This window comes from Cyprinodon tularosa, unplaced genomic scaffold, assembly GCF_016077235.1.
Source record: "Cyprinodon tularosa strain WSP-4 unplaced genomic scaffold, ASM1607723v1 ctg5, whole genome shotgun sequence".
Classification (NCBI taxonomy): Eukaryota; Metazoa; Chordata; class Actinopteri; order Cyprinodontiformes; family Cyprinodontidae; genus Cyprinodon; species Cyprinodon tularosa.
Window position 1 is genome coordinate 2,702,345 of NW_024039229.1, and position 10,518 is coordinate 2,712,862.

Consider the following 10,518-nt stretch of genomic DNA (forward strand, 5'->3'; position numbering starts at 1 on the left):
CAGAAACACAACTGAAAAAGGACAGTTTTGAGTTATAGTTATACGGTTCAAAACATAGAGGGATGCAGATAATTCTAAGACTTATAAAACATAAAACAAGGAAAATGAAACAAAAGAACCAAAATATGTACAAACCAGACAAAAAAAAAAAAAAAAAAAAAATCAAATTAAACAATAAACCACAAACATGCAAAAACGTATGTGTTTCCTTTAGAAATTTATTCAGTGTTTTGGATACAGGACAGTAGATTTTATTAAAACACAAAATACCAGAAATGCTCAAACAGCAATAATATTTTCCATTGTGATTCTATCTGATCTTTTTCACAAAAAAAGCCAGAACATAAATAAACTCAGTATAGATTTATTACATTTATACTCACACATAGCTTATCTTTAAAGTTAGTAGAGTTACCCAAAGTCAACATGTGAAACAGACAATGCTACATGGACACCGTACCAAAGATAATCTGCATAAAGTACATATAATCCTCACATAGTGCCTCTTCTATACGACTGAACTGTGAGCATGAAGCAAAAGAACATTTCCAGGAAACGTTTTAAATCCACAGTGACGCTTGCCAGCTGTGTTTTAGCTATAAACATAGTTTCTAAGAATACAATACAGTTCAATTCAAGTGTTATAGGTGTTGATGCATGCACTAAAGCGACAACATAGAAATAGAATATTCAGTTGAAGAGCCATTTGATTTGGTTTGGCTTCAGTGTATTCAGCAGTGCAAAGTTTACACAGAACAAGAAGAGGCGTCAGGACTGGAGGGGAGGGACAAAGAGGCAGACATATTTGGAATACATTTTGCATACAGCTCTTTTAAACATAAATTTACGATATAAATAGGAAGGAAAATTGCAAAATTAAGAGAGCTAGAAGCTAACAGGTTTTAACTTAGAGAATGCATTAAAAGATGACCATACATAGTTTAGTATTTCATGCAACTGGTTCTATAGTTGAGGTAGAGGCTGACGGTCAGACAGGTTTATGATTTAAGGCATGTCAGCTTATCTGTCATGACTAAAGTGATGTTTCAGGATTTTCCAGGGGTAGATGCACTAAATAATAACACATTATTCATTTAACTCATTTAAACTAATTATTGAAAACATTTACAGATCCTCATTAAAGAGATGTTGGTTTCTCCCATTAAGCTGCAGCACATGACCGGTTTATCACTTTAGTCTCATAATTCAGAGTCTGGGCTTCACCTCTGTGGTGATTTTAACAGAGTTAACTTTAATTATCAATGCAATGCTCTAACATCCACATCACATATGTTTAATAAATGCATCTTTTGTTTGTGAGGATCCAAATGTTTCAGAACTGCAAAATAACTTGACCTTAACTAGAAGTTCCTCCTTTGTGTTCTGTAGATTAGTTAAACCAAACTGCAGAAAAGTTAAAAACTGATGAATGTCTTAAAAATAAATATAAATCACATGTCCAAATTTCTATTTGTTTTTTTTCATTTCTGTTGCTCAACCACAAACATTTAGTAAATAAATCCTATTCCAAGTCATTTGTAGGGTTTTCGCCATAATTATGTTTTAAACAATATTAGAAAATATTCAACCCTGTAATACCATAAATTAAAGAAAAATGTAACAAATTAAAGGTATTAAAACTATTTTTTATCAATATGAGTAACTTACTTTTTCTCACTCTCAAAATCACTGAATCAATGTTCAATAACAGTGCAAAAAATTGAAATATAAATAACTCCGACATAAAACTATTTGATAACATTTTAAGGTTGTCTTGGGTATTATTTAATAATCTGCAAATAATCCAGGAATCTAAAATTAACAATATATAGCTAAAATATGCAAAAATCACCTATTTAGTTAAAACATCACTTCTAATTATTGTTATATCCAGAAACAGCTTTTGAGCATTGATTCTTTTTTAAGTTTTTTAAGTACCGATGTTTCTGACAACCTTTCATTTTTTCTGTTTGATTTTTGAAACGAGAAATGAATTTCCTGAACTATAAAATGCTTCTTTAATAATGGTTTTGAACAAATAACATCTACATTAAAGGAAAACATTAAGGTAATGTTCCTGATTATTACAGAGTTTCTCATCAAATGTCTGGTGGCAGGAAAAATCTTGCAGAGAATACGATATTTGCATCGTATAAAGTCTGATTGAAAGTGCAGAGTTTTCATTTGAAGCTTCGGTGAACCTGGAGGAACTTATTCAAACAAATAAAGAACAAAAAGCAAACAGATCACAAATGATTACAGACTGACTTGAACATTTCTGTTTAACTTTCGGAAAAACTTAAATGAGTAAATAAATAATTCTGACCATCAGAGAAAAGATTAAAAAAAAACAGCTGAAATTGAGAAGAGGATGTTTTCATGTTAGTATGAGACGTCCATGCTAAGATGCACTTAAGGTTTGGCAGCAAGGCAGTAGACAGGGAGGGGGGGCAGTGTTAGAGGTAAACACACACAGGCCTGGTTTAAGCACATAGAGGGGGCCGAAAAACAAGCAAGTGGCAGAAAATGAAAGAAAGAAAAGAATCTTAAAAAAACAGAACTTTAATGAGCTACATTTGTTGAGTATTCCTTCATCACAAAGATCGATTAATCAGAAAAGAACAATAAAATCTGCAATTAGATTAAATCTATCATGATAAAAGTGTTTGACAGAAGAGAGAAAAAAAATTGCATATTAAGATGGTAAACATATAAAAAGACGTGCTGTAAACATAACCCTCTGAAAATAAAGCAGTAAAACAGCCCTGTGAAAAAGTCTGAGCTACCCTTTATTTCTATAAGTTCCATTTATGAGCAAACAGACCTTAGAACCGTCTTCATCAACCTTCTGAAGGTTCTTCTTTGGATTTCTGCAGTTTTCTTTGACTCTTTTTCAGTCTAATATCTAAACATTTACAGATTAATCATTCTCCTTTCACCATGAATCATCCACAAAAATAAAAACTAAAGGTTTAACAGCTTTAAACTCTTCTAGAAATGACTAAAAAAGTAATTTTTAGTGCTGCAAACACCTGAACAGACCACTAAAGTGTCTGGATTCTGTAATCTAACAAAGTAAAGGGTAGTTACAGACTTTAACACAGTGAAGGAAGTTTGCACCATTTGCCACTTAAACCATAAACATCAGCTATAAATGTGATGCCAGTAGTTTAATCATTTATCTCAGATAAAGCTCGACATCATTAACCATAATATACAGGGGGAAAAAAAGTTTCCTAAATGATCAACATGATAAACCAGGAGGGATGGAGCTACAGAGGATCAGAGTAGGGGATCAAGACAGATGCAGACAGACAGAAATCAGATCTGTAAGCAAGGTCATCGGTTTGATTCCCTTCAGCCTGTCCGAGAAGTAACCTGGATGATGGAGAAGAAAGGAAAATATGGGAACAGCTTATAAGTTAGTTCTTCATGGATGGAGGGCAGCTTATGGTTGAATGAGTCACCTGAGAGATGTTGACTCCGGTCAGTTTCTCCACTGCTGCAGGGAGGCGAGTCATGATTTCCAGAACCTCTCCAGACAGCTTGGCTGCTCCTACATCTCCTCCACTGGACACCATGGTCACTTTGTTGGCCTCACACAGAGGCCTGCTGATCTCCTCTGCCATCTGGTGGAGAACAGATGTCATAACATCTTAAAACTGAAAATCATCAGAGGTTCTAAACCATATTTCTAATTTCCATGGAAAAAAATTATTGACCCAAAGTACTAAAAAACAAAAAAACAAAAAATAAACTTTCCAATATCGATTAAACAGGAGTATTACAGCAGTCCAAAAAGCATTAAAGGGGAACAGCTTTTTTTTTTACATTTGGCCCTTGATTTTACGTTATTACATCAGTTTCTACTCTCCAATATGAGTTTTGTGTCATTTGGAGCCGTTATGGAGATATTCCGTTAGGTTATATCTAAGTAATGTCTTCCTATGGGCAACGAGTTGAAGGCACAAACTAAACTGTTCATAATTTATTCTTTATGGTACGCCAGCATTCAGAATATGTAGGCGAATAACTGTCCCCCACACAGCCACAGTTAGATTTTTAATATTTTTTATCTTTTAAAAACGAAGTGGCGCATGTATGACATCATCAGCGCGCCGGCTACCGTTCATTCATCCTGTCCGCTGAACTGCTGCTAGTTTTCCTCACATGCCTGGAAGATGTCTACACTGGAAATATGATCTAGAAATAAGTAAAAATGTCTTAAATTAGGCGTATTTACTCTTCATTTGAGTAGGTAAATAAGATAGTTTGGCAATGGAATGAGATCTTTTACTCTTACAATAAGATAATTCGATAATATGCCTTTGAAATAAGACAATGCAATTGAGTTTTCTTATTTTAAGTGTAAATTGTCTTGTTCCATTGGCAAAATGTCTTTAACCTCCTCAATTCAAGAACAAATTTTAAGAAATGATGACTTATCTAGATTTAGATTTTTTCCAGTGTAGTGCTGCTACCACAGATGATCTCGCTCTCCAAATGGAATCGAACGATTCAGATTAGCTCGCCGAATGAATAGAAGGGGTAGAGCGTAGCCGCCTGTGGCCCGGGCCTCCTGTTAAGACTCCAGTGCGCATGCGTGGCTGACATCAAACACACTTCGCTTTGTTTTTAAAAGATATAAATATAAAAAATGTAACTGCGGATGTCTGGATGTCAGTGATTCACCTACATGTTATGAATGCAGGCGTACCATAAAGAATAAATTATGAACAGTTTAGTTTGTGCCTTCAAGTTGTTGCCCATAGAAAGACGTTACCTGGATATAACCTAACGGAATATCTCCATAACGGCTCCAAATGACACAAAACTCATATTGGAGAGTAGAACATGATGTAATAACGTAAAATCAAGGACCCAATGTAAAAAAAAAACGGCATTCCCCTTTAAGCTCCTATATATATTGTTCTAGAATTGTTCTAGAATAGATTAGTATAGAAAATCTCTTTTTTTCCCATAAAGGGGAAATTCAGGTGTTTCCAGCAGCAAAAGATTATAGAAAAAATTGTCACACAAATGTGGACCTTAAAAAATGTATAAGAATAACGTTCTAGTGAAGAGTTAAAAGATAACCAATAAAACACTGTACTGCAAAGTGTTTTAACAATATAAAACTGACATTTAGCTCTTTATAGCTTAAATATGCCTTTCCATAATCATTTAGTTACTTTTTATTTGAAAGTATGAAAAATCTAGCTTTATTTCTATAAAGCATCTTGTTGATATGTGACCTGAAGTAACCCTGAGTCTGGAAATCACTTGTTTAATAAAACAAAAAAGACAAAGTAAGAATAACTGGGTAGAGCTACATAAGCTATTCAAGATGTTTTAAATTAAAATCATTTTAAAGATGTTTAGAAGAAATGTGTGTTTCACCAGAGGCAGTTTCTCCAGCAGCATGTCCACCATGGCTCCATCTTTATACTGGCTGAAGGCCTCGGCCTTCTTCGCCATCTGCTCCGCCTCGGCACGACCCTTCGCCTCGACAGCGAACGCCTCGGCCTCACCTTTAATCTGAACAGGTAAACAAGAAAGAGAAACTTACCGACACAGAATTTAACTGAAAAACACCTGAATCTGGAAGAACGGATCAATAATGGACAAAACCTGAGTTTAATGAAAGAAAATCCCACAATTGAGAGGAAAACATTGGGCTGTTCTGAAAGGGCCTCTATGAGCCCTGACCTAAATCCTATTGAGTATCTTTAGAAGGAGCTGAAACCGACCATCTAGAAGAGACACCTGGATCAGTTTGCTCATGAAGAGTGAACCAGAATACCCTCTGAGTGGAGCAAACGTCTAATTGACGGTTACAGGAATCGTTTGATTGCAGTCATTGCCTCAAAAGGTTGTGCAACTAAATATTAAGTCAAGGGTACCATTATTTTCTAAGAATCTGCCTGCTGTTGCTGGATGTCAGCGAGTGATGATCAGTGACTCACCCTTATAGACTCAGCTTCAGCCTCTGCCTCCATGATCATCTTCATACTGGAGGCGAGAAAAGCATAAATGGTCAAAGCGGCAAGTTCAGAGATCCTGCATTACTCCCAGTCAGAGGAAACCAGTTTTATGGCCCATAAACACGTCAATATGTGAGATCTATCAAATAATAATAATAATAAAAAACCTTTTGACAGATTTGATACAAAAAAAATCAGTAGGGAATTACTTTCCAATCTTAAAAACAAATACTTTGACTTTTTTTGGTTCCTGTTATTACAGTGAAGTTTGGTGCATAAAATGCAATATTTCAATATTGCAATATCTCTGATAAAAACCTGACCGTAAAGTCCGTTTCTCTCCAGCAGGTTCTGTTAGAATAAAGCTGCTGCTCACCGCTGAGCCTCGGCCAGCTTCTCCAGACGGTACCGCTCAGCCTCTGCAGGTTTCTTCACCTTGGCCTCAAGCTCCTTCTCCCTGCGGATGATCTCCTGCTCCTGCAGCATGATCTGCTGCGTCCGCTCCACCACCTGGACCTGCATCGTCTCCTCCTCGATGCGTTGCTTCGTCTTCGCAACCTGGAGCAAAGAAAAGAAGGAAATCAACATGCATTCATATGTAATATGTAATAAACTCCATTTTAAAGCGCTGCAGATCTCCTTCACACCTGAAGCTGATACGCCATCTCTGACTCGGCCTTCTTGGTGTTCACTTCCATGTCGTAGGTCGCCTTCTTCAGCTCGTAGTCCCGCTGGGCCTTCGCCATGTCGATCTCGTTCTTGTACTGAGCTGAGATCTTTACCTGCATAGCGTGAGCCTCCTGCAGGGGAGATGGGAAGAATCAACAGGATGTCAACAACAGGGGAGAAGGAATAAAAGGACCACCATGTTCACAGCCTTTAGAAACAAGCCGACCAGAAGGCAGAGAACATCCATCACATCTTCCATCATAATAACTCTGAGCAGTAAGGATGAAGCTGCAGGCGTGCAGTAATCTCACCCTGATCACTGCGTCTCTCTTGTTCTGAGCTTCTCCAATGCGGGCGTCCTTCTGCACCTGAGCGGTTCGAGCTTTTCCCAGCGAGTGCAGATAATCCTGTGGATCCCAAATGTTTAGATGCCGATTTCCTCTGATTAAATTTCAATATTTGGTCAAAAGGAAACAGAAGTTTGAAACCTGATCATCGTGGACGTCCTTCAGGGTGTAGCTGACCACGCTGATCCCCATGTTGAGCAGATCAGAGGACGCCACCTTAAAAACCTGCTCTGAGAACTTCTTCCTGTCCTTGTAGATCTCCTATATTAGGTCAAGTTATTGTTATCTTAGGAGCAGAGGTGTTAAGTAAAAAATAATTAGATGAGGAACAGGTTGCTTTACCTCCACAGTCAGGTGGGCGATGATGGCCCGCTGGTGTCCTTCCAGCGTCTCCAGGGCGATCTGAGCGATTTCAGCCTCAGACTTCCCCATGAACATCTGACAGGCTGCAGCCAGCATCTGCTTGTTCTGGCCTTGGATCTTCATCTGCAGGAAAAAGTTGGACATTTATTAAAACAGGAAGTAGATCATTAAACAGAAACTCGGCTAACAGTGACATTTATCCTCCTAAAGATGCAGATTTTGAAACAGCAATTGTTTTTCTATCCTAACTTCCATTAACTGCTTTAAAAGATATTACAAAACTTAATATTGGGTCATTTTTAGAAACAAACTCCTCTACTAGATGTAAACATATTGAACTGATTGCTCCGATGACTGATAAAAAAAACACCTACACTGGAAAAATGACCTAGAAATAAGTAAAAATTTCTTAAAATAAGTGTATTTACCCTTGATTTGAATACGTAAATGAGATAGTTTGCCAATGGAATGAGCATTTTACTCTTAAAATAAGATATTTCGATAATATGCACTTGAAATAAGACAATGCAATTGTTTTTTTTCTTATTTTAAATCTAAATTGTCTTGTTCCATTGGCAAAATGTCTCTTTTAGCTCCTCAATTCAAGAACAAATGCACTTATTTTAAGAAAAAATGACTTATCTAGATTTGGATTTTTTCCAGTGTATAAGAAGGTTTAAAGCTGTTTTTTCCTCCTAAACCAACCTACTGTGCTACATTGCGCCGTCTGAAACCCCCTGACTGACCTGAGCGATCCCAGTTACAGAGATGGGCACCCCGTGGCGGGTGTAGACCTTATCGCTCTTCACATTCAGAGTCAGAGTGTTCAGAGAAATCCTGGAGGAGCAGACAGAGGAAACACTGATAGAGTGGAAGTGGCTCTAATGGATGCTGTTACTGTTGTTCATTTCCGCTTCCTTTCTGCCATTGGTGCTAACAGGCACTTAGCAGATGGAGATAGAAACCAGCTGCCACACAGAATATTAAAATGATCTTTATGATTACATTGTGAAATATGTAAATGATAAATAAAATGGGACAAAATGTGAAATATAGACCTCCAGACGCCTATGGGATCCATTTCAACCATCATTTTAAAGGAGGAAATACAGGGTTGATAATAACAGTTCAAATAAAGATGGATGTTTTAATAATTACATAAATACAGATTGATCCTATACAAGGCAGGTCTACCACTTCTAATAGAGAATCAGTCCATATTTTATCTTTAAAATCAATTTATTTTAGAAGTTGTTGAATTTTGTGCTTCATTCAAACTCTGTACCGTTTACATCCTTTCTGTTTGAATTGTTTTAGCAAAGACCAGTGATGTTTAATATGAGTTTAAGACACGTTAACATGAGGAATTTTATCAAAGCTGAGTTTATTTCTACCTCTGTATCTTTTGAATGCAGGGGATGACAAACACTCGGCCTCCAGGGATCATCACCGGAGGAGAACGGCAGAAACCTGAGAGGAAACAGAATTATAAATCATATAAAAATATACACAGATATTAGGTTATTTATGAACAGATTCATCCTAAACCACAAGTTTTATCACCTTTCTGGTTCTCTAATATTAAACTTTGAATAAAAAAAGGAGCCAATAAAACCACTTTAAGTCAAATGTGTAAAATAATTAGATTTATCCCACAGGAAGGAAAAGACAGCTGCGGTTCTATTAGAGGTAATAAATATTCATGCAGACATAGATAGAGGTGTTACCTGACACCACCATGGCTTCATTGGGACCACAAGTGTAGAACATGTCTGTTGATCCTTTTTCTGACTAAAAAAGAAATTAAATAATAAAAATAATCCAAATTAACTGGTTATCTTTAGACATGTCAAAGAAAAAGCTGTTGGAATAACATTAACAGCGATAATCATTGGTTTTAGCCAATATTTTAGCACTAAAGGCTTCAGAAATGATTAATAGATGATGTTTTCTGAGCAGCATCTCAAAGGGAGGAGCTCTGATGGGAAACAGAACAGACACACTGGGAGGAAATCTAATTTACGCAAAGGTTGCGGACAAAGACCAGAAATAAGTGCAAAGAAAAAACATTTTTCCTCACTTTACAGCCACAGATTGTAAAAAAAGAATAAACGTTGACATAATAACCAATTTCTTAGCAGCTAACGCGTTATTTATCCACCAAATCCATCTATTTTCTTCCATTGATTTCTGTAGAACCGATAAATGATGCAAATGTGAATAAAAACCTACCGCTGGTGGAAATAAATGATGTTTCTTCGGTAGAGAAGAATCAAATCGCTGAGCAGGAATCAATTGTTTGGTTAAATGTGATATATATATTATTGGAACCTAATGTTTACTAGAGATGATGGAGTAAAGCTGCAGCTCAGCGTCCGAAGAGCAACCAGCCAACTGCGCGCGCGCCATCCAGTGGCACGGTGGGGTACTGCAGCCTAAAAGCTTGTCTCATAAAACAGCACAAGTTAATTTGTTTTCCTTAAATCTGTTTTTCTTTAAAGAGGAAAAAGTATTTACTTTATTTAGCTTTCAAAATATGTTAAAAAAATTAAAAGAGTAAAAATAAAAGTAGATTTAATAACGTAAAGTAAAGTAACTAATCCAGAACAAGACATTTTCCAACATAACAGAGAAACAATAAATAGAACAAATAATTGATATTTTTTAAAATGGACAATAAGTGAAAAGAACCTGATTGTTAAAAGTTAAAAGGTTTCTTTTTTTAAATAAATTGTTCAATTATTTTGTATAATCTTAAAAACTTTACCTCTTAGTCTAATTGTTTTTCTTCAATTTTCCTTGTGATATAGAGCTACTGCTGTGCAGTTAAAAGTTTACTTCTGTACCAGTTTCTCATTAGTTTTGGATGCAACAAATAAAACTCTATTAACTTAAAAAATTAAGTATAAGTGATATTAAAATATTCCTTCTATCAATAAAAAACAACAAAAAACAATTCTGTTTTTATGTAATCCATATCTTATATATTTGTAACTGACATCTTCTCACCAGTTTTTATTATTTATCTATTAATTATATATTTTCTGTAACGCTGAAAGATACATTTGCCAAGATTGGTGTTGCTGAAAGGAAGTAAAGGCTATGTGGAGAAGCTGTATGTTTTAGAAATCTTTTATATTTTACCCTAGTCCTTT

The 10,518-nt window shown here is 36.0% G+C and overlaps 1 protein-coding gene across 1 annotated transcript; it reads right to left on the reverse strand.

Annotated features, from left to right (window-relative positions):
- Positions 1-200: 200 nt before the first annotated feature.
- Positions 201-9,750, reverse strand: flot1a (flotillin 1a). The gene is made up of 13 exons (XM_038302866.1): positions 9,596-9,750; positions 9,091-9,154; positions 8,758-8,833; positions 8,110-8,200; positions 7,343-7,486; positions 7,142-7,261; positions 6,965-7,060; positions 6,632-6,784; positions 6,361-6,542; positions 5,967-6,012; positions 5,401-5,538; positions 3,468-3,629; positions 201-3,378 (listed from the first exon to the last, which is right to left on the reverse strand). Exons 2-13 carry the CDS (start codon positions 9,131-9,133, stop codon positions 3,358-3,360), a joined length of 1,272 nt encoding a protein of 423 aa, XP_038158794.1. The 5' UTR covers positions 9,134-9,154; positions 9,596-9,750; the 3' UTR covers positions 201-3,357.
- Positions 9,751-10,518: the final 768 nt, after the last annotated feature.